Here is a 25,686-nt window from a genome sequence, read left to right as displayed (position 1 = left end):
AAGGACTGGATGGTAGTAATCTGACAAGCTTCATTTTCTGATTCTGATGGTTGTACTACAGTTGTATAGGAGAATGCTCCTGTTTGCACAAAATACACACTGCAGTATTTGGGGAATTGGGGGCATCAGGGCAACTTCCTCTCAAAAGCTTCAAAGAAAAATGTTCTTTGTACTATACTGCTAATTTTCTACAAGTTTGCGATCGTTTTACAATAAATTTTTTAAAAGAGAGAGTGTTTATGTTCCGTGATTTGAACCAACCATAAAAGAACATTTATAAGACAAAGAGGGAAACTGGAACATCAACTACATATTTGATAATATTAAGAAACTACTGTCAATTATTTCAAATATGATAGTCACATTATGTCTATTTTAAAAGAGTCATCTTTTAGAGATATATACTGAAATAATTACTGACAAAATAATATATGTCTTGTACTTGCTTCAAAACAACTCAGTGGAGGCAGCAGAGATGAAATAAGATCAGCCATGATTAACACTGTATTAACAAATTGCTGAGGCTGGTTAATGGGTATGTGGGCATTCACTATCCTCTCTATACCTTTTTTTTTTTTTTTTTTTTTTATTTTTCCATTATTTTAAAATGACTTTATGTTTTGTTGCTTTTCATATTTTGCGTTTTATTCCTTTTTTTTTTTTTTTTTTTTTTAGATTCTCCGTAATTTGAAAAGGCGGGGGTACTTATAGGCTACAGAATGAGACAGATATGGGTCAAATTCTGGCTCTGCCACACTAGCTGTGTGACCTTGGGGAAGTTATTCCTACTTCTCTTGAGTCTCCTTTCTTCATCTACAAAAGTGAGGTAATAACAGCATTACCCCCAAGGACTGTGATGGGACTCAATGGGCTGATGACTGTAAAGTACACAGTTTCTGGCACATAGTAAATGCTCAGTATACAGACGTTATCATCTTCTCTCATACTGAATACAGCAACCCGGTGCTTTAACCTGGCCATGGGACTTCCCTGATGGTCCAGTGCTCAAGACTCCATGCTTCCACTGCAAGGGGCACAGGTTCGATCCCTGGTTGGGGAACTAAGATCCCACATGCCGCCCAGCGCAGCCAAAAGAAATAAATGAACTGGCCATGACTGGAGAAAAGAAAGTCTCCCCTAAGAAAAAGTGAAGCAAGGAGAGGGGAAAGATGGCAGGAGGGAGAGGGGGAAGATGGCGGAAGAGTAAGACGTGGAGATCACCTTCCTCCCCATAGATACATCAGAAATACATCTATACGTGGAACAACTCCTTCAGAACACCTACTGAACGCTGGCAGAAGACCTCAGACCCCCCAAAAGGCAAGAAAGAAACTCCCCCCACGTACCTGGGTAGGGCAAAAGAAAAAATAATAAACAGAGACAAAAGAATAGGGACAGAACCTGCACCAATGGGAGGGAGCCGTAAAGGAGGAAAGGTTTCCACACACTAGATGCCCCTTCGCGGGGGGAGACTGCGTGCGGTGGAGGCAGGGAGCTTCGGAGCTGCGGAGGTGAGCGTGGCAACAGGGGTGCAGAGGGCAAAGCGGAGAGATTTCCGCACAGAGGATCAGTGCCGACCAGCACTCACCAGCCCGAGAGGCTTGTCTGCTGCCCCGCCGGGGCGGGCGGGGCTGGGAGCTGAGGCTCGGGCTTCTCGGAGCACAGGGAGAGGACTGGCGGTATGAACACAGCCTGAAGGGCTTAGTGCACCACGGCTACCCGGGAGGGAGTCCGGGAAAAAGTCTGGACCTGCCGGGAAAAAGTCTGGACCTGCCGAAGAGGCAAGAGACGTTTTCTTCCCTCTTTGTTTCCTGGGCGCGAGGAGAGGGGATTAAGAGCACTACGTAAAGGAGCTCCAGAGACGGGCGCGAGCCGCAGCTAACAGCGCGGACCCCAGAGACGGGCATGAGACGCTAAGGCTGCTGCTGCTGCCGCCACCAAGAAGCCCGTGTGCAAGCACAGGTCACTCTCCACACCTCCCTTCCGGGGAGCCTGTGCAGCCCACCACTGCCAGGGTCCCAGGATCCAGGGACAACTTCCACAGGAAAACGCACAGCACGCCTCAGGCTGGTGCAACGTCATGCCGGCCTCTGCCGCCGCAGGCTCGCCCCGCACTCCATACCCCTCCTTCCCCCTGGCCTGAGTGAGCCAGAGCCCCCAGATCAGCGGCTCCTTTAACCCCGTCCTGTCTGAGCAAAGAACAGACGCCCTCCGGCGACCTACACGCAGAGGCGGGGCCAAATCCAAAGCTGAACCCCAGGAGCTGTGCGAAGAAAGAAGAGAAAGGGAAATCTCTCCCAGCAGCCTCAGGAGCAGCTGATTAAATCTCCACAGTCAACTTGATGTACCCTGCATCTGTGGAATACCTGAATAGATAACAAATCATCCCAAATTGAGGACGTGGACTTTGAGAGCAAGATTTATTATTTTTTCCCCTTTTCCTCTTTTTGTGAATGTGTATGTGTATGCTTCTGTGTGAGATTTTGTCTGTATAGCTTTGCTTTCACCATTTGTCCTAGGGCTCTATCCGTTTTTTTATTATTTTTTATTCTAATAACTTTATTTTATTTTACCTTACTTTATTATATTTTATCCTCTTTCTTTCTTTCTTTCTTTTTTTCTACTTTTTCTCCCTTTTATTCTGAGCCATGTGGATGAAAGGCTCTTGGTGCTGCAACCAGGAATCAGTGCTGTGCCTCTGAGGTGGGAGAGCCAACTTCAGGACACTGGTCCACAAGAGACTACCCAGCTCCACATAATATCAAACGGCGAAAATCTCCCAGAGATCCCCATCTCAACACTATCACCCAGCTTCACTCAACGACAAGCAAGCTACAGTGCTGGACACCCTATGCCAAACAACTAGCAAGACAGGAACACAACCCCACTCATTAGCAGAGAGGCTGCCTAAAATCATAATAAGTCCACAGACACCCCAAAACACACCACCAGACGTGGACCTGTCCACCAGAAAGACAAGATCCAGCCTCATCCACAGGAACACAGGCACCAGTCCCCTCCACCAGGAAGCCTACACAACCCACTGAACCAACCTTAGCCACTGGGGACAGACACCAAAAACAATGGGAACTACGAAACTGCAGTCTGCAAAAAGGAGACCCCAAACCCAGTAAGATAAGCAAAATGAGAAGACAGAAAAACACACAGCAGATGAAGGAGCAAGATAAAAACCCACCAGACCTAACAAATGAAGAGGAAATAGGCAGTCTACCTGAAAAAGAATTCAGAATAATGATAGTAAAGATGATCCAAAATCTTGGAAATAGAGAAAATGCAAGAAACATTTAACAAGGACCTAGAAGAACTAAAGATGAAACAAGCAATGATGAACAACACAATAAATGAAATTAAAAATACTCTAGAAGGGATCAATAGCAGCATAACTGAGGAAGAAGAACGGATAAGTGATCTGGAAGATAAAATAGTGGAAATAACTACTGCATAGCAGAATAAAAAAAGAATGAAAAGAACTGAGGACAGTCTCAGAGACCTCTGGGACAACATTAAACGCACCAACATTCGAATTATAGGGGTTCCAGAAGAAAAGAAAAAGAAAGGGACTGAGAAAATATTTGAAGAGATTATAGTTGAAAACTTCCCTAATATGGGAAAGGAAATAGTTAATCAAGTCCAGGAAGCACAAAGACTCCCATACAGGATAAATCCAAGGAGAAGCACGCCAAGACACATATTAATCAAACTGTCAAAAATTAAATACAAAGAAAACATATTAAAAGCAGCAAGGGAAAAACAACAAATAACACACAAGGGAATCCCCATAAGGTTAACAGCTGATCTTTCAGCAGAAACTCTTCAAGCCAGAAGGGACTGGCAGGACATATTTAAAGTGATGAAGGAGAAAAACCTACAACCAAGATTACTCTACCCAGCAAGGATCTCATTCAGATTTGATGGAGAAATTAAAACCTTTACAGACAAGCAAAAGCTGAGAGAGTTCAGCACCACCAAACCAGCTTTACAACAAATGCTAAAGAATCTTCTCTAGGCAAGAAACACAAAGAAGGAAAAGTCCTATAATAACGAACCCAAAACAATTTAGAAAATGGGAATAGGAACATACATATCGATAATTACCTTAAATGTAAATGGACTAAATGCTCCCACCAAAAGACACAGATTGGCTGAATGGATACAAAAACAAGACCCATATATATGCTGTCTACAAGAGACCCACTTCAGACCTAGAGACACATACAGACTGAAAGTAAGGGGATGGAAAAAGATATTCCATGCAAATGGAAACCAAAAGAAAGCTGGAGTAGCAATTCTCATATCAGACAAAATAGACTTTAAAATAAGGACTATCAGAAGAGACAAAGAAGGACACTACATAATGATTAAGGGATCGATCCAAGAAGAAGATATAACAATTGTAAATATTTATGCACCCAACATAGGAGCACCTCAATACATAAGGCAAAAACTAACAGCCATAAAAGGGGAAATCGACAGTAACACATTCATAGTAGGGGACTTCAACACCCCACTTTCACCAATGGACAGATCATCCAAAATGAAAATAAATAAGGAAACACAAGCTTTAAATGATACATTAAACAAGATGGACTTAATTGATATTTATAGGACACTCCATCCAAAAACAACAGAATACACATTTTTCTCAAGTGCTCATGGAACATTCTCCAGGATAGATCATATCTTGGGTCACAAATCAAGCCTTGGTAAATTTAAGAAAATTGAAATTGTATCAAGTATCTTTTCCGACCACAACGCCATGAGACTAGATATCAATTATAGGAAAAGATCTGTAAAAAATACAAACACATGGAGGCTAAACAATACACTACTTAATAACGAAGTGATCACTGAAGAAATCAAAGAGGAAATCAAAAAATACCTAGAAACAAATGACAATGGAGACACGACGACCCAAAACCTATGGGATACAGCAAAAGCAGTTCTAAGAGGGAAGTTTATAGCCATACAATCCTACCTTTAGAAACAGGAAACATCTCAAATAAACAACCTAACCTTGCGCCTAAAGCAATTACAGAAAGAAGAACAAAAAAACCCCAAAGTTAGCAGAAGGAAAGAAATCATAAAGATCAGATCAGAAATAAATGAAAAAGAAATGAAGGAAACAATAGCAAAGATCAGTAAAACTAAAAGCTGGTTCTTTGAGAAGATAAACAAAATTGATAAACCATTAGCCAGACTCATCAACAAAAAAAGGGAGAAGACTCAAATCAATAGAATTAGAAATGAAAAAGGAGAAGTAACAACTGACACTGCAGAAATACAAAAGATCATGAGAGATTACTACAAGCAGCTATATGCCAATAAAATGGACAACCTGGAAGAACTGGACAAATTCTTAGAAATGCACAAACTGCCAAGACTGAATCAGGAAGAAATAGAAAATATGAACAGACCAATCACAAGCACTGAAATTGAAACTGTGATTAAAAATCTTCCAACAAACAAAAGCCCAGGACCAGATGGCTTCACAGGCGAATTCTATCAAACATTTAGAGAAGAGCTAACACCTATCCTTCTCAAACTCTTCCAAAATATAGCAGAGGGAGGAACACTCCCAAACTCATTCTACGAGGCCACCATCACCTTGATACCAAAACCAGACAAGGATGTCACAAAGAAAGAAAACTACAGGCCAATATCACTGATGAACATAGATGCAAAAATCCTCAACAAAATACTAGCAAACAGAATCCAACAGCACATTAAAAGGATCATACACCATGATCAAGTGGGGTTTATTCCAGGAATGCAAGGATTCTTCAATATATGCAAATCAATCAATGTGATACACCATATTAACAAACTGAAGGAGAAAAACCATATGGTCATCTCAATAGATGCAGAGAAAGCTTTCGACAAAATTCAACACCCATTTATGATAAAAACCCTCCAGAAAGTAGGCATAGAGGGAACTTTCCTCAACATAATAAAGGCCATATATGACAAACCCACAGCCAACATCGTCCTCAATGGTGAAAAACTGAAAGCATTTCCACTAAGATCAGGAACAAGACAAGGTTGCCCACTCTCACCACTCTTATTCAACATAGTTTTGGAAGTTTTAGCCACAGCAACCAGAGAAGAAAAGGAAATAAAAGAATCCAAATTGGAAAAGAAGAAGTGAAGCTGTCACTCTTTGCAGATGACATGGTACTATACATAGAGAATCTGAAAGCTGCTACCAGAAAACTACTAGAGCTAATCAAAGAATTTGGTAAACTAGCAGGATACAAAATTAATGCACAGAAATCTCTTGCATTCTTATACACTAATGATGAAAAAATCTGAAAGTGAAATCAAGAAAACACTCCCATTTACCATTGCAACAAAAAGAATAAAATATCTAGGAATAAACCTACCTAAGGAGACAAAAGACCTGTATGCAGAAAATTATAAGACACTGATGAAAGAAATTAAAGATGATACAAACAGATGGAGAGATATACCATGTTCTTGGATTGGAAGAATCAACATTGTGAAAATGACTCTACTACCCAAAGCAATCTATAGATTCAATGCAATCCCTATCAAACTACCACTGGCATTTTTCACAGAACTAGAACAAAAAATTTCACAATTTGTATGGAAACACAAAAGACCCCGAATAGCCAAAGCAATCTTGAGAACAAAAAATGGAGCTGGAGGAATCAGGCTGCCTGACTTCAGACTATACTACAAAGCTACAGTAATCAAGACAGTATGGTACTGGCACAAAAACAGAAAGATAGATCAATGGAATAGGATAGAAAGCCCAGAGATAAACCCATGCACATATGGTCACCTTATCTTTGATAAAGGTGGCAGGAATATACAGTGGAGAAAGGACAGCCTCTTCAATAAGTGGTGCTGGGAAAACTGGACAGGTACATGTAAAAGTATGAGATTAGATCACTCCCTAACACCATACACAAAAATAAGCTCAAAATGGATTAAAGACCTAAATGTAAGGCCAGAAACTATCAAACTCTTAGAGGAAAACATAGGCAGAACACTCTATGACATAAATCACAGCAAGATCCTTCTTGACCCATCTCCTAGAGTAATGGAGATAAAAACAAAAATAAACAAATGGGACCTAATGAAACTTCAAAGCTTTTGCACAGCAAAGGAAACCATAAACAAGACCAAAAGACAGCCCTCAGAATGGGAGAAAATATTTGCAAATGAATCAACTGACAAAGGATTAATCTCTAAAATTTACAGGCAGCTCATGCAGCTCAATAACAAAAAAATAAACAACCCAATCCAAAAATGGGCAGAAGACCTAAATAGACATTTCTCCAAAGAAGATATACAGACTGCCAACAAACACATGAAAGAATGCTCAACATCATTAATCATTAGAGAAATGCAAATCAAAACTACAATGAGATATCATCTCACACCAGTCAGAATGGCCATCATCAAAAAATCTAGAAACAATAAATGCTGGAGAGGGTGTGGAGAAAAGGGAACACTCTTGCACTGCTGGTGGGAATGTGAATTGGTTCAGCCACTATGGAGAACAGTGGGCATATACCCTGAGAAAACCAAAATTCAAAAATGGTCATGTACCAAAATATTCATTGCAGCTCTATTTACAATAGCCTGGAGATGGAAACAACCTAAGTGTCCATCGTCGGATGAATGGATAAAGAAGATGTGGCACGTATATACAATGGAATATTACTCAACCATAAAAAGAAACGAAATTGAGCTATTTGTAATGAGGTGGATGGGCCTAGAGTCTGTCATACAGAGTGAAGTAAGTCAGAAAGAGAAAGACAAATACCGTATGCTAACACATACATATGGAATGTAAGAAAAAAAAAAGTCATGAAGAACCTAGGGTTAAGACAGGAATAAAGACACAGACCTACTGAAGAATGGACTTGAGGATATGGGGAGGGGGAAGGGTAAGCTGTGACAAAGTGAGAGAGTGGCATGGACATATATACACTACCAAACGTAAAATAGATAGCTAGTGGGAAGCAGCTGCATAGCACAGGGAGATCAGCTCGCTGCTTCGTGACCACCTAGAGGGGTGGGATAGGGAGGGTGGGAGGGAGGGAGACGCCAAGAGGGAAGAGATATGGAAACATATGTATATGTATAACTGATTCACTTTGTTATAAAGCAGAAACTAACACACCATTGTAAAGCAATTATACTCCAATAAAGATGTAAAGAAAAAAAAGAAGAAAAGAAAAAGTGAAGACTCCAATGCTGACCTTGAAAAATTCTTTTATTCTCTAGCCCCAGGTGAGTACTGGCTTACGCTGGATGTGTTTAAAAAAAAAAAAAAAAAAGCCTTGTTTTGGTTCATTTAATTACCATGAGCTCTCTGTGGGGTTGATGAAGTGTTGGACAAAAATCAGTAAGCTTTGAGTACTTATTCATTCAATCAAAAGACAGGTACACTATTCTGTACCAGACCCTGTGTGAGGAGAGCTGAGCATACAATAAGACCTAATTCCTACTGGATAAAATGTGGATTGCTAATAGACATGTTCATGTACAGGTCTCCAGAATCACAGTGACACCCTAAATAACAAAGCATTTATCGAGGCAAACACTTTTGAGGTATTTCATCAGCTCAGCATCACCAACCATCAGCAGCTACTAGACCAGACTACAGGGAGATTCCTAACCCAAGCTGAGGTGATCAGACTCCCTCTCCTGGAAATCTGAATTGGAGCTGAAAGACACAACTTTGGTCTGTGAAAAACTGGAACTACACCATGAAACACAGGAACTATAGGGCTGCTGTACTCTACCACACAGATGAAGAATCAGGAAAAGCTGGTCTGAGGAGGAGAGAAGAAAGTCTGAGCCTCAAGGGCTTCCCAGACTGGGTACAGTCCCTTCCAGACACCTGGCAGTATTCTTGCCTTTGGGCTCCACAAAACACTCCTGAAGTCTTATACAACACAGAATTATTTTTGGCTTAGACTGAATGGCTTGAACAAGTTTCCCACTGTTACTCACTACCAGAGAGTCCTAACAAACACAAATACCAAGCAATTGCTGATTTTGACACTGCCATATCCTAAGGCATGGAGCAGGACTCTCCTTTCTCAAACCTGGATGTGTGAGGAGTCACAGAAAGAGTCCTATCTCTCTCTTTCCTCTCCTCTTCAATAGCTGAAGCATGCAGCTTCACAGAAGGTTAGGTTCCCTAACTCACCCCTTATCCCATCTGTTTAGTGCTCTAAATGATGACTAGGTTCCCAAGCTTGACCACAGAAGACTACAGAACCCCAAACTTCCGAAACGCAGTACATTTCTAAGAAAGTGTGATTTTTAAAAGGACTGAAAACATGGGGCTTCCCTGGTGGCACAGTGGTTGACAGTCCGCCTGCCGATGCAGGGGATGTGGGTTCATGCCCCGGTCTGGGAAGATCCCACATGCCGCGGAGCGGCTGGGCCTGTGAGCCATGACCGCTGAGCCTGCGCGTCCGGAGCCTGTGCTCCGCAATGGGAGAGGCCACAACAGCGAGAGGCCCACATACCTCAAAAAAAATAAAAATAAAAAAATAAAAGGACTGAAAACAAACAATAAAATTGTTTCTAAAAATACACATATAATAGTGTTTCCAAAAAGGTGGAGCAGAAATACTTTTCACTAATCCTTTCACTAAATACAAAAATATCCTTCAGGAATGAAGAAGAAATCAAAACACTCTTAAGATGAAGGAAAACAAAGAGAATGTGCTGCCAGAATGTCTAAAGGGAGTTCTCTAAGCAAAAAGTAAACAAAAAAGAAGGAAACCTGGAACAACAGGAAGAAAGAAAAACAGACATGATAACTTGCAAAGAAAATCCCAAGCAACCTACCCAAAAAACTCCTAGAACTACTGAGTTCAGCAAGATCAGAGGATACAAGATAGAAATACAAAAACCAATTATTTCTACATACTAACAGTGAACGTATGGACACCCAAAATAAAAATATAGTTGCAATTACAATAGCTAAAAAAAAGAAAAAAATGGGTGTAAATCTAAGAAAACATGTACAGGATCTATATGCTGAAAACTGCTAAAAGAAATCAAAGATCTAAATAAAGGGAGATATACCGTGCTGTAAAAAACAAAACAAAAAAAATATATATATACATACATACACATATAGCCTCACCCCCTCCACTAGCACCAGCTGGGTACAACCCACAAAGGTCCTGTTGGCTTTTGTTGCTTCTTCTCGGAAGACAGTGATAAGTTCCTCCAAACGCCTTAATTTTACCTCTTCCGGGATATCATCCTTCAGCCTGTGATATGCCCGTGTCTTCTATTAAAAAAAAAAAGAGAGATGGAGGTCACCACGGACTTGTAGAATCCATTCTTCAAGCACGGAGGCAGACATGCTCATCCAATTTGCATTTTACAGACACATGTATAGGAACACAAGCCACACCACAAGGGTTCTCTAACTCTTGGGCCTTCTAAGAGAAAAAGGTAACTATGCAGTGGAGCCACATTTTTGCAAGGGTTAAATTCTAAATTTAGCGCATGAAAATCATAGACTCACAATTGTTCTTGATATTTTTATAGGACACAGACACTAAATAATTCATATACCAGGTTACTCAGCAGCAGTGTTTATAAGGACACAAGATGCAAAACACAGTAAATGTTTATCAATAGGGAACCAGTAGGGCCTTCCCTGGTGGTGCAGTGGGTAAGACTCTGCGCTCCCAATGCAGGCGGCCCAGGTTCGATCCCTGGTTGGGGAACTAGATCCCACATGCATGCCGCAACTAGGAGTCCGCATGGTGCAACTAAGAAGTCTGCATGCTTCAACTAAAAGATCCCACATGCCACAACTAAAGATCCCAGGTGCCGCAACTAAGACCCAGTGCAGCCAAATAAATAATTTTTTTTAATTTATTAAAAAAATAGGTAACCAGTAAAACAAATTATGGTTTATCTACACAATGGAATATTACACAGCTGTGACAAAGAATGAGATAGCTATGTATACAGATATGATTGCTCTCCAAAATATACTCTGAACAGAAATAAGCAAGGCACAGATCAACATGTATAATAATTTTGATGTAGAAAGTATACATATATATATATTTATAAATACATGAAATGTCTCTGGAAGGTTAAAGAAGAAGTTGATAAGAGCAGTTGCCTTCAGGGAAGGAACTGAAAAACTAGGCAACCCAGGAAGAAAAAACAACTCCTTTGCACTGCACACTATTTTGACCTTTTGAATTTTATACCACACTCAGGTTTTACCCAGTCAAAAAAAAAAAAGTAAAGAAAATGTATCCTTGAAAAGCTTTTAAATCATCCAGAATCATAGTGTACATACATGTTTATATATATACACACACACACGTTTATATATATCTTTAGGTACACAAGCTCATAATGGAGTTGGAGAACCACTGAGCTAGACAAAAGTGGAAAGTCTATACACCAAAGTCTAGACATTCAAACCAATCTGCCTTTAAGAGAACTACCATATCCAGAGGGAAATGAAGAATGGGTAGAGAATTCTAAAACAGAATTCTCTTAGAGGGTTTACTCTATTCTGTCTTATTATTAACTGACCTCTACTGTGCACTTAACTATTATAAAACACTATTTTAAGTGCTTTATATATATTATCTTAATCCTCAAAATAACCTGATGAGGTTGGTATTAATGTTATCCCTTTTCACAGATGAAGAAAGCAAAAACTCTTCCCAAGGTCACACATTATTAAATGGGAAAGGCACAATGTGAGTGCTTGTTCTCATCCACTATGCTACTTGATTAAGCCTCTAGGACCTTAACCCTAATCTAGGAATTAGACTCCAAAGTAAACACTCATATTCAATGCCCATAGGACTTGCTTCCACCTCACACTGAAAACTCACTTCCTAACTCTAGCATTAAAAAGAATTTCTCGGGCTTCCCTGGTGGTGCAGTGGTTGACAGTCCGCCTGCCGATGCAGGGAACACGGGTTCATGCCCTGGTCCGGGAAGATCCCACATGCCGCAGAGCGGCTAAGCCCGTGAGCCATGGCCGCTGAGCCTGCGCATCTGGAGCCTGTACTCCGCAATGGGAGAGGCCACGACAGTGAGAGGCCTGCGTACCGCAAAAAAAAAAAAGAAAGAAAAAAGAAAAAAGGCTGAGGATGGCTAGGAGGGCAACAAGGAGCCTCTGTAAAACAAATCACATCTGTTGGCCAAAAAAGTTCTAGATATTAATAAGATTTTCAGTTTCTTTTAAAGAGAACAGTGCCCCTCCCTCCACTTTCAAATTCTGAACCTAAACATAATTTTAAATATTCTAATGAAGAGGAATATTAGCACAATTGTTTTTCATCTCTAATTGCTGAACTGTATAAAAGGGTAGACAGGTTTATTAGAAAAAATAAAGAAATGAATGGTAAGATCTTTGTGGTTTCTCAAGGACAGCCTCACTGCCACTTTCTTTTCTTCCCAGCTGTCCACAATCGACCAGAAACTGGTCGGGAATGATGTCAGTCTCAGCATAGAAGTAGCTCCTCCCCCAGCCCAGGGCTCACCTGTCTCATGCTATAGGCAAAGAGGAAGCCCATGTTGTACTGAACTTCCTGAAGCAAAGACACTGTCTGGAGGTGATCTTCCTCCGTCTCACCACAAAAGCCAGCAATGAAATCGCTGCTGAGGCTCACACCTGTGACACACAACAAAAGACAGCATGTCACTGCTGCTTACCTTCAAGAGAAGCCTTTGGTACCTGTGAATTACATAGGGAAGGATAGAGACTGTAAGGCCTTCCCTGGAGCTAGCCAACCCGTGTGCAACTAAAACAGAACAGTTATTATAGAGCAAGGAGGTAAAGGCCTGCTCATCAACAAGGTTCCCATGCCAGAGCCTGGCTTCTCAGTCTACATTTCCCTCAGTGCTAGAAAAGGTATTTTTCACTTCAAATATTGGATTTAGGGACACAGTAGGAGTCCATATTTTCAAATTTGTCCTGCTTTAACTTTTTTTAATTTAATTTTTATTTTATATTGGGGTATATTTCATTTACAATGCTGTGTTAGTTTCAGGTATACAGCAAAGTGATTCAGTTTCACATATACATATATCCATTCTTTTTCAGATTCTTTTCCCATAAATTTAGGTTATTACAGAATATTGAGTGGAGTTCCCTGTGCCATACAGTAGGTCCTTGTTGATTATCTACTTTATGAATTCCACTTATAATTGACATCATATGTTATTTCTTTGTCTGACTTACTGCACTTAGTATGATAAACTCTTGGTCCATCCACACTGCTGCAAATGACATTTCGTTCTTTTTTATGGCTGAGTAATATTCCACTGTATATATGTACCACACCTTTATCCATTCCTGTCGATGGACATTTAGGTTGCTTCCATGTCTTGGATACTGTAAATAATGCTGCAATGAACACTGGGGTGCATGCATCTTTTCAAATTATGGTTTTCTTGGGATATATGCCCAGGAGTAAGATTACTGGATCATATGGAAGCTCTATATATAGTTTGTTTTGTTTTGTTTTGTTTTTGCTGTACGCGGGCCTCTCACTGTTGTGGCCTCTCCCGTTGCGGAGCACAGGCTCCGGACGTGCAGGCTCAGCGGCCATGGCTGACGGGCCCAGCCACTCTGCGGCATGTGGGATCTTCCCGGACCAGGGCACGAACCTGTGTCCCCTGCATCGGCAGGCGGACTCTCAACCACTACACCACCAGGGAAGCCCTATATATAGTTTTTTAAGGAGCATCCAAACTGGTTGTACCTATATGGAGGTTGTCTCCGTAGTGGTTGTCTCCATATGGTTGTCTCCACAGTAGCTGTACCAATTTACATTATCATCAACAGTGTAGGAGGGTTCCCTTTCCTCCACACTCTCTCCAGCATTTACTGTTGGAAGATTTTTTGATGATGGCCATTCTGACCAGTGTAAGGTGATACCTTATTGTAGTTTTGATTTGCATTTCTCTGATAATTAGCAATGTTGAGCAGCTTTTCATGTGCTCTTTGGCCATCTGTATGTCTTCTATGGGGAAATGTCTATTTAAGTCTTCTGTCCATTTTTTGATTGGGCTGTTTGTTTTTTGATACTAAGCTGCATGAGCTGTTTGTCTATCTTGGAAATTAATCCCTTGTCGGTCGCTTCATTTGCAAATATTTTCTCCCATTCTGTGGCTTGTCTTTTTGTTTATGGTTTCCTTTGCTGTACAAAAGCTTTTAAGTTGAATTAGCTTCCATTTGTTTATTTTTATTTTTATCTTCATTACTTTAGGAAATGGATCCAAAAAAGATATTGCTGCAGGAATTCCCTGGTGGTCCAGTGGTTAGGACTTGGCGTTTTCACTGCCATAGCCTGGGTTCAGTCCTTGGTTGGGGAACTAAGATCTCTCAAGCCATGTGGCACGGCCAAAAGAAAAAGATACTGCTGCCATTTATGTCAAAGAGTGTCCTGCCTATGTTTTCCTCTAAGAGTTTTACAGTATCCAGTCTTACATTTGGGTCTTTAATCCATTTTGAGTTTATTTTTGTGTATGGTGTTAGAGAATGTTCTAAGTTCATTCTTTTACATGTAGCTGTCCAGTTTTCCCAGCACCACTTACTGAAGAGACTGTCTTTTCTCCACTGTATATTCTTACCTCCTCTGTCACAGATTAATTGACCATAGATGTGTGGGTTTATTTCTGGGCTTTCTATCCTGTTCCAATGATCTATATTTCTGTTTTTGTGCCAGTACCATACTGTTTTGATGACTGTAAGTTTGTAGTATAGTCTGAAGTCAGGGAGCTTGATTCCTCCAGCTCCATTTTTCTTTCTCAGGATTGCTTTGGCTATTCGGCATCTTTTATGTTTCTATATAAATTTTTAAATTGCTTGTTCTAGTTCTGTGAAAAACGCCATTGGTAATTTGATAGGGATTGCACTGAATCTGTAGATTGCCTTGGGTAGTACAATCATTTTGACAATATTGATTCTTCCAATCCAAGAACGTGGTATATCTTTCCATCTGTTTGTGTCATCTTCAATTTCTTAGATCTTATATTTTCTTAACTTTCATCTTATAGTGCCTTATAGTTTTCAGAGTACAGGTCTTTTGCCCCTTAGGTAGGTTTATTCCTAGGTATTTTATTCTTTTTGATGCAATGGTAAATGGGATTGTTTATTTTCTCTTTCTGATCTTTTGTTGCTAGCGTATAGAAATGCAACAGATTTCTGTACATTAATTTTGTACCCAGCAACTTTACCACATTCATTGATGAGCTCTAGTAGTTTTCTGGTAGCATCTTTAGGATTTTCTGTGTATAGCATCATGTCATCTGCAAACAGTGACAGTTTTACTTCTTCTTTTCCAATCTGGATTCCTTTTATTGCTTTTTCTTCTCTGATTGCCATGGCTAGGACTTCCAAAACTGTGTTGAATAAAAGTGTCTTGTTCCTTGGGCTTCCTTGGTGGCGCAGTGGTTGAGAGTCGGCCTGCTGATGCAGGGGACACAGGTTCGTGCCCTGGTCCAGGAAGATCCCACATGCCGCGGAGCGGCTGGGTCCGTGAGCCATGGCCACTGAGCCTGCGCGTCCGGAGCCTGTGCTCCCCAACGGGAGAGGCCACAACAGTGAGAGGCCCACGTACCGCAAAAAAAAAAAAAATTAAAAAAAAAAAAGTGTCTTGTTCCTGATCTTGGAGGAAATGCTTTCAGCTTTTCACCCTTAAGTATGATGTTAGCTGTGGGTTTGTCATATATAGCCTTTATTATGTTGTTAGGTTCCCTCTATGCCCACTTTCTGGAGAGTTTTTAATCACAAATGGGTGTAGAATTTTGTCAAAAGCTTTTTCTGCATCTACTGAGATGATCACATGGTTTTTACTCTTCAGTTTCTTAATGTGGTATATCACACTGATTTGTGGATACTGAAAAAAATCCTTACATCCCTGGGATAAATTCCACTTGATCATGGTATATGATCCTTTCAATGTACTGCTGGATTCAGTTTGCTAGTATTTTGTTGAGGATTTTTGCATCTATGTTCATCAGTGATATTGGCCTGTAATTTTGTTTTTGTGGTATCTTTGGTTTTGGAATCAGGGTGATGGTGGCCTCACAGAATGAGTTTGGGAGTGTTCCTTCCTCTGCAATTTTTTGGAATAGTTTCAGAAGGATAAGAAGGTTAAGTGTTTACTCTTCTCTAAATGTTTGACAGAATTTGCCTGTGAAGCCAGCTGGTCCTGGATTTTTGTTTGTTGGAATTTTGGGGCGTGGGTTTGTCTGTCTGTCTGTCATCTATCTATCTATCTATCTATCTATCTATTTATTTATTTATTGCTGCATTGGGTCTTCATTGCTGTCTGTCTATCTATCTATCTATTTATTTATTTATTGCTGCATTGGGTCTTCGTTGCTGTCTGCAGGCTTTCTCCAGTTGTGGCAAGCAGGGGCTACTCTTCGTTGCACTGTGCAGGCTTCTCATTGCAGTGCCCTATCCCGTTGTGGAGCACAGGCTCTAGGCACATGGGCTTCAGCAGTTGTGGCACAGGGGCTCAGCAGTTGTGGCCCATGGGCTCTAGAGCACAGGCTCAGTAGATGTGGCACACAGGCTTAGTTGCTCCAGGGCATGTGGGATCTTCCCGGACCAGGGCTCAAACCCCCATCCACTGCTTTGGCATGTGGATTCTTAACCACTGTGCCACCAGGGAAGTCCCTTGTTGGAAGTTTTTTAATCACAGTTTCAATTTCAGTACTTGCAATTGGTCTGTTCATATTTTACTTCTTCCTGATTCAGACTTGGAAGTTGTACCTTTCTAAGAACTCATCTATTTCTTCTAGGTTGTCCATTTTATTGGCATATAGTTGCTTGTAGTAGTCTCTTATGATCCTTTGTATTTCTGTGGTATCAGTTGTAACCTCTTCATTTTCATTTTTTTTTTTTTGGCTGTGCCACATGGCCTATGGAATCAGGGATCTTAGTTCCCCAACCAGGAACAAACCCTTGCCCCCTGCAGTGGAATCAAGGAGTCCTAACCACCGGATTACCAGGGAATTCCCTCATTTCTAATTTTATTGATTTGAGCCCTTTCCCTTATATTCTTATATATAAGCCAAAGGTTTATCAATTTTGTTTATCTTTTCAAAGAACCAGGTTTAGTTTATCTTTTCTGTTGTTTTCTTCATCTCTATTTCATTTATTTCTGCTCTGATCTTTAAGATTTCTTTCCTTCTACTAACTATGGGTTTTGTTTGTATAAGGTTAGGTGGTTTGAGATTTTTCTTGTCTCCTGAGGTAAGATTATATTGCTATAAACTTCCCTCTTAGGGACTTCCCTGGTGCCGCAGTGGTTAGGACTCTGCGCTCCCAATGCTGGGGGACTGGGTTTGATCCCTGGTCAGGGAACTAGATCTCACACACATGCCGCAACTAAGAGTTCGCATGCCACAACTAAGGAGCCCGCGTGCTCCAACTAAGGAGCCAGTGAACTGCAACTAAGGAGCTCACCTGCCGCAACTAAGCCCCAGCACAACCAAATAAAAATAAATATATAATTTTAAATAAATAAATAAACTTCCCTCTTAGAACTGCTTTTGCTGTATCCCAAAAGTTTTAGATCGTCATGTTTTCATTTTCATTTGTATCTAGGAATTTTTTGATTTCCTCTTTGATTTCTTCGGCGATACATTTTTTAGCCTCCATGTGTTTGTTTTTTACAGTTTTTTTCTTGTAGTTGATTTCTAATCTCACAATGTTGTGGATAGAAAAGATGCTTGATATGACTTCAGTTTTCTTAAATTTACCATGGTTTGCGTGACCCAGCATGCGATCTATCACGAAGAATGTTTCAGTACCTCATCCAAACATATACTTTTGAAGTTAAACACAATGTTCCAACACACTGTAATTTATTTAATTATCCCAACTATCCAATAAGGTGAGTACTATTACCTCCATGTTACAGATGAAAAAACTGCAGCCCAGAGAACCTCCACACTATCCTGCCCCATCCAAATGAAAGTATTGGTACAGAACACAAGTTACAATAATTAGAAATTTGTAAAACAATGTAGACATTGTCAACAAATCTAAACTAAAAGACTTACAGAGTAATTTTATTCAGAGGAAGGGAAAAGAGAAAGGAAGTAAGGGTTATGATAACAAGAAAGGAATTACCTGTAAGTACACATTTTTAAAGATATCAATTGCTCCCAAATCAGAACTAATTTAGACTGTAACTTTGCCAGCTAACAAGCAGGAACAAGGTTTCTCTCATATGTTCAGAAACACAAAGACTATAGAAAAGGAATCCCTTTAGTACCTGAGGCCACAAGCTAATCCACACCTCTGAGTATATCTAGCAAGACCAAGATATTAAAAAATCAGAAAGAAGAGAAAGAGAGAAATGAAGAGGAGCAAAAGAAGTGAGAAAGGTGACACAATGTACTACCACAGGTGTTGCCTGTATCTGACCAAGAAGACTGGGGTCACTGGTAGAGTAATGTGCTCAGCAAAATATGTTTCTTAAATGTACCTGGGATAGACTCTCTGATATGATGAATTAATTCCACATAAGCTTCTCTTGAATATCTGCAATAAAGAACAAAAAGAAAAAGCTTAGATGAACCAATCTTCTTTAAATGAATGCTATAAGAAGATACCACTATGAACTAATCACATGTAATTACTTCTCATTCACATAGGACAGTACAAGAGTAAGTATCCAGAAGAGTCCTTTTGATCCAAATCCTGTACTATAACCTAATCCAAAGCCTACAAAATTTTAATTCAAGAACATAAATTACTCTAAATAGATGTTTTTATTTAACTAAGAAATGAAGACAAATTAACATTTAATATCTCTAAAACTCTTTGCCAATGTGGAATACAAGGAAATTACTAGTTCCATACAGCTTGCCATTTGTCACATGATCCTTTCAGTCTTATCTTTGCTATACTTACTATTACCAAAGTGAGTGAAGACATGGAGCTATATTTAAATTCTAAGACCTAAAAACCTTTAATGTTAAAAGCTAAAGGATTAAAATCTCAGTGTGCCACACAGTAGGTGCTTAATAAAACACATGCTAAACAAATGAAATGAGTGATCTAGTCCTCAGTCTATACTTATAGAATGAACAGAAGCAAGTTATAATGTCCATGGGTTTACTCATGTAATAAATATTTAGTGAACAGCTACTGTGTGCCACACACTACACTAGGTTCTTAGACACTGCTTGGTCCTTAAGGAAACATGGAAAGGTATGGGATGCCCCCCCGTCAAGCAAGTCTGACCCCCTCCGCATGGCCTCCAATACACGGCTGCTTCCACTCTGGGCTGGTAGGTGGATCTGTTTACAGATATTGTCCCTCTCGTGAATCAGCTGCAGAACCTGATCAAATAGAACACATTAAAGGTCATCAAAGTCACACCAAAGAATCCTGCAGATAGGAATACCATCCCCCACTGTTTCTCCACCAAGGTTAATTTTTGAGAATTAAGAGGCTGACTAAACCAAACACATAAATTACCGAAAATCTTTACTTTTGCTCAACCCACGTTCTGTCTGTCCCAGACATTTCACCTGATAGCATCTCTGCTTTCAAAGAGTGAAGAAAGTAAGCAGAGGTCAGATTCAAGACATGGGGCTATACAGGGGTAGTGCCAACAGCGGCCAGAAAGGAAAAACAGCATTTGTTTCATCTAGCTTACAAACTAATTAGCCACTTTAAAAGATATCATCAAGAAACTAAAACTAGGGCTTCCCTGGTGGCGCAGTGGTTGAGAGTCCGCCTGCCGATGCAGGCAACACGGGTTTGTGCCCCGGTCCGGGAAGATCCCACATGCCACAGAGCGGCTGGGCCCGTGAGCCATGGCCGCTGAGCCTGTGCGTCCGGAGCCTGTGCTCCGCAATGGGAGAGGCCACAGCAGTGAGAGGCCCGTATACCGCAAAAAAAAAAAGAATACATAAAGAATTTTCACAACTCAATAAGACAACACAGAGGGGAAAAAGTAGGGGTGGGGCCAAAAGACAGACATTTCACCAACACAAAAAACCTTCCAAAAAAAAGGTTTCACACGTGAGCTACATACTACATGCCAAGCACATTGCCAAGTACGTTCTACCTGTTGTATCTATTTCCCAATAACCCAAAGCAGGAAGTGATTATTAAGCATTTTACAAACAAAGATGCCAAGTTGAAAAGGTCACCCCTACTGGTAAAGCAGTGGAAGAGCCAGGACTGAACTCAGCTCTGAGGCCAAAGTCTAGACTGTTTCACACTGCATCACACTGTCCCCCCACCTGTCCTTCCCACAACATCCTGTAATAAAACCTCTCTCCGCATAGCCCTCATGGTCCCACTGGTGGTCTTAGTATCAATCCTTTACTTGCCCCCACCTTGGGAGACTTCAAATCTTTCCAAAGGATGGGTAGATTCAGAGGGCAATATATAGTAATACATCATAGGATCCTCTGAGGACGGATGCCTCTGCTGCATGCTATTGGCTGCAGCCTTTGGCATGCTTAAGGATACTGATGTCAGTTTGACACACTAAACTCTCAATACTCACCTCATCAGGAAAGTCCTTGGGGTGGGGAGAGGTGAAACGAATCCTCATTTCAGGATCTATTCTGGAGACCTGATCCAGAAGGTAAGCAAAACGAAGGCCCCCTTGCTTGGCTTTATAGTTGGTAGAAAAGCCACGGCTAAGGTTGGTGGACACTGCATTGTTGAACTGGACCTCTGAATTGTCCCGAAAACTATTAACATTCTGACCAAGGAGTGTCACTTCTTTCAGCCCCTGAAAAAGGGAAAATAAATATACTGGAAGCAATTTTAAAACATGTTTGGCAGCTTCATACCAAATCTCTAAGTAAAATTAGTTAAACCTACCAAGAGCCATCCATAAAAGTACTCTGTCTTTAACCCAATAATTTCATGCTTGGGCATCCTGTCTGAAGAAATGAACTTCAGAATAAAACCTTATGTAAAAAATCTTCAAAGCATTTTTTAGAATAGCAAAAAAGCTGGATTCAAGCCCCATGTTCAATAATAATGGTTAATCTATAACACCAAAATCAAATTATGACACCATTCTGTCCACTGAATGTTATATAACCATCACCTACGAAGTATTCTTGCCAAAAACATTTAGTCTAAATCCCATCAAGCTTTTACACCTAACTTCCAGTTTACCAGAATTCAGGGGAATATTTTAAATGACAACGTGAGGAAGCAATCAGACAAACCCAGACATGTCTAATGCATCATTTAAGACACACAACAAAAAAATGAAAGGACTGTTTTAGATTAAGAGAGTTTGAAGAAATATTACAATACAATCAAACAAAACTGTACAAATCTTGATGGGATCTTGGTTTGAAAATAGAACAGTAATAAGATATTTTTGGATAAATTAATAAACTTTGAATATGGGCTGCATGTTAGAGAATATTAGTTAATTGTTAAATTTCCTACAAATGATAATGGTATTATGGTTATGAAGGGGAAAATTCTTTATTCTGAGAAGATACATACTGACGGATGCAGGGCAAAGGGGCCTGATGACTACCACTTACTTTCAAATGGTTCAGAAAAAATATATTTATATATCTACAGAGATAGGCAGATAAAGGACATATGACAAAATGTTAATAATCATGTTTATTAGACTAGTCTTCCAACCTGTCTGTTTGAAAATCTGCATTGTAAAAGTTCAGAAAGAAGAAGAAGAATGGTTTCTATAAAGACTATTTTTTATAATTTTATTTTGACATAACTTCAAACTTATAGAAAAATTGCAATGGTATAAAAAACTCCCAGGACCTCCCTGGTGGTCCAGTGGTTAAGAATCCGCCTTCCAATGCTAGGGAAGCAGGTTCGATCCCTGGTCAGGGAATCAAGATGCCACATGCTGTGGGGCAACTAAGCCCGCGCTGCAACTACTGAGCTCCGCACGCTGGAGCCCACACACCACAAGTGGAGAGCCCACGTGCCATAACCAGTGAGCCCAAGTGCTCTGGAGCCCGCGTGCCACAACTAGAGAGAAACCCGCGCACCGCAACAAAGAGCCCATGCGCCGCGATGAAAAGATCCCACGTGCCACATCTAAGACCCAACACAGCCAAATAAATAAATAAATAATTTATTTTTAATTAAAAAAAAAAAACTCCCATATACTATTTGCCCAGATTCAGTAACTGTTAACATTGTGCCCTATTTCTTTATTATTCACATTCATACCTCATGTATATACTTTGTCTCTCTACACACACACACAAGCACACATTTTTCTAAGTCTTCTGAGAATAAGTTGCAAACATCATACTCTTTTACTTCTAAATATTTCAGTATATATGAATATTTTCTTATATAATAGTACTCACAGGACAATTATCAAAATCAGAAATATTGATAATATTATCTAATCCACATTCCATAAGCCAAATTTTCACCAACTGTCCTATGTCCTTTATAACTTTTTTTCTTAATCTTTATTCAGCAACGGCATGTCTAGAAATTTATCTTATGGATATAACTATTAAGATGGACAAAGATTAATGCATAGAGATGTACTTCTACACAGCACTATTTTAACAGAGGAAGAACTGAAAGCAATTTGAAAGCTGCTGTCCTACAAGTAAATCATAGTGCATCCATACCAAGGAAGGCCACACACTACAAAAATAAATTAAAAGCTGTTAATGACATGAGAAAATGTTCACACTATCACAGACAGGATACAAACTTGCTTAGGCGATGACATCACAATCACATTAAAATATGTAATTTTTTTTTTTTTGGCGGTACGTGAGGCTCTCACTGCTCTGGCCTCTCCCGTTGCGGAGCACAGGCTCCGGACGCACAGGCTCAGTGGCCATGGCTCACAGGCCCAGCCGCTCCGTGGCATGTGGTATCTTCCTGGACCGGGGCACGAACCCGTGTCCCCTGCATCGGCAGGCAGACTCTCAACCACTGCGACACCAGGGAAGCCACGTATGTAATTTTTTTAAACATTTTTTTCCCGATTAGAATCCCACTCCAGGACCATGCAATGCATTTAACTGTCAAAACCCGAGTCTCCATAAAGACTATTTATTTTTACAAGTTGTGACATAATGTTAGCTTAAAAAACAGGATATACTAAATGCAACATGGATCCTGGACTGGATCCAGAAAGAAGACATTAGTGGGGAAACTGGCAAAATCAGAATAAAGTCTGAAGTTAGTTAACAATAATATACCAATGCTAATCTTTTAGTTGTAAGAAATGTACCAACGTTAAGTGAGATGTTAACATTAGAGGTAACTATCTTTGCAACTTTTCTTACAGAAAAGTTTGAAGTTATTCCAAACCAGAAATTTTTTTTAAAAGATAGTGAGATATAAAACTAAGTAAAATGCACACATATAAAGAGATGTAATGACCAAATGAAAAAAAGAGTTATGGGACAATTGGGAAAATCTGAATATGCGTGGACTAAAATGAAAAGATATTTAGCATTTTTAGTTAATCCTGTTAGAGGAATTAATGGTATTGAAAATATCCTTATTTTTTTTTAGGGATGCACAATCACTTAAGGGTGAAATGTCATGCTGTACTCTGAGATACTTAACAACAACAAAAAATAAAGTAAATATAGCAAAATGTAACAATTATTAAATTTCAGGGACTTCCCGGGCAGTCCAGTGAGTGGGACTCCACGCTTCCACTGCAGGGGACACAGGTTCAATCCCTGGTCAGGGAACTAAGATCCCACATGCTGCGGGGCAACTAAGCCCACACACTGCAACAAAAGATCCTGCATGCCACAACGAAGGTCCCAAGTGCCACAACTAAGACCCGATGCAGCCAAATTAATTAATTAATTTTAAAAAACACACACACAATGCAGAATCTTAATTTTTCGTAAGTCAGTGTCTTTGAATTCACTAAGATTCACTTTAATGTTATTAAGTTCCTTCTTTTATATGCAAATATCCTAGAAAAGTTAGGGGGTTTTTGTCATCACCTCAGTCTATTTAAACAGAATATCTCCATACCAAAGGAGTGAGTTTTGGTACTGTTGGGGAGCTGGAAGGGGAGAGGAAGGAGACCACTTTAGACCACTTTGGATAGCACTGGATGATGTAAGGTATGACGAATATTCACAGTGCCTGTAAGCAGCCAGAGACCAAATCAGGGAACTGAGAATCTGGGGATGGGAGAAGAGAAGAGAGCGTGCCAGAGTGCACAAACAAAGGCAAACTGTTGACTTAGAACTGGAGCAGGGGCTAGCCTCACATGGTTCCTAAGCCAAGCAAGTAAGAAAGCACAGAGACTCAAGTGGAAGAAAAGCTCTGTATTCCCACCTATTGTCCTCTTTTGCAGGGCTGGAATATTAGGGCCTAGGGTTAGGGAGAGACCTCAAGGGCTGAGGGACCAGCTCCCAATAGGAGGAAGGCAGGAGATATCTCCCCTCTGGCCTCTGATCTGATTCACTACCCTCACCTAACCTCTGTCCCTCAACCAGTGAGCTGGCTCAGTGATAAAATGAACAAGAGATTTGGGAATAGCCTAGAATACAAAGACAGACTAATAAATCATTCTCTGAAAACTTACTAAGTGCCAGTAACAACTGTCCTTCCAGTAACAGTCCTTCCAATAACCTAGCAAAGAAGGTATCTACCCTCTTTTCATAGATGGGGAAACCGTGTTTTGAAGAAGACAGTTAAGTGACCTATGCCAGGGCATCAAGCCAGAGAATGGTGGAGCCAGAATTCACAATCATCTGATTCATGCTCTCTCCATTCTACTGTGCTGCTGCCCAAGCAAACCTCTCAGTGGATCTGCCTATAATTCCTGGGCAGCAAACCCAAGATGTATGCCCAGGTATTTCCTTCTGGCCAGGTATGGTTCTAAACTTGTACAGCTTAGAGACAGCACAGGCTGCAAAACTAGAAAGGTTGTCCTCATCCTCCCACAAACACGCTCACAGTAAGAAGGGCTGAAGAATTTTTCACCTGCTCAGAAAGCTTCCTCACTTCCTCTAGAATGGAGGCAACAGGCCGACTCCTCTCCCGGCCACGTGTGAAAGGAACAATGCAGTAGCTGCACATGTTGTCACAGCCTCGCATGATAGACCTGGGGAGGAAAGCACCAGAACTTAGTAACAGGAGCAGGATGGCCTGGTCCAACCCAAGGAGCAGCTCCCTTGGCATTATCCTTTGGCTCTGAATTCTCTTGGCAACAGGCTCACACTGGACCAACCGGAGATCTAAGAAGCAATAAAGCAGACATTTTTTATCTTTAAAAACTATTATGGGGAGTTCCCTGGTGGCCTAGTGGTTAGGATTCCAGGCTTCCACTGCCGTGGCCTGGGTTCAATCCCTGGTCGGGGAAATGAGATCCCACAAGTTGCACAACACGGCCAAAAAAAAAAAAATTTATTATGTGTTAATCACAGGATATAAACCAATCTGTAATTGGTGGATGCAGTGGTTACCCTAAGGGACCGCAGTGGTGAAGGAACGGGTTGCAGACGTACCATACCTGGATTTTCTGTTTATATTTACATATTTTTGAACTCTTTAAATCTAGACCAGAAAAAAAAATATATTATAGAGAGTGTATTAGGGGGCTTCCCTGGTGGCACAGTGGTTGAGTCTGCCTGCCGACGCAGGGGACACAGGTTCGTGCCCCGATCCGGGAAGATCCC

General features: G+C 40.5%; 1 protein-coding gene across 1 annotated transcript in view; it reads right to left on the bottom strand.

Moving 5' to 3' along the window:
- The window catches only part of CDK5RAP1 (CDK5RAP1 mitochondrial tRNA methylthiotransferase), a 41,749-nt gene that overhangs the window by 7,825 nt on the left and 8,238 nt on the right, over nucleotides 1-25,686 (bottom strand). The window contains 6 exon segments of the mRNA XM_007472329.1: nucleotides 10,160-10,309; nucleotides 12,549-12,679; nucleotides 18,519-18,574; nucleotides 19,280-19,377; nucleotides 20,559-20,789; nucleotides 24,992-25,112. Coding sequence (XP_007472391.1) covers nucleotides 10,160-10,309; nucleotides 12,549-12,679; nucleotides 18,519-18,574; nucleotides 19,280-19,377; nucleotides 20,559-20,789; nucleotides 24,992-25,112 — 787 coding nt within the window.

The sequence above is a fragment of the Lipotes vexillifer genome, unplaced genomic scaffold (genome assembly GCF_000442215.2).
Source record: "Lipotes vexillifer unplaced genomic scaffold, Lipotes_vexillifer_v1.1 scaffold75, whole genome shotgun sequence".
NCBI classification, from domain to species: domain Eukaryota; kingdom Metazoa; phylum Chordata; class Mammalia; order Artiodactyla; family Lipotidae; genus Lipotes; species Lipotes vexillifer.
This window is presented reverse-complemented; position numbering and strand designations above follow the sequence as displayed.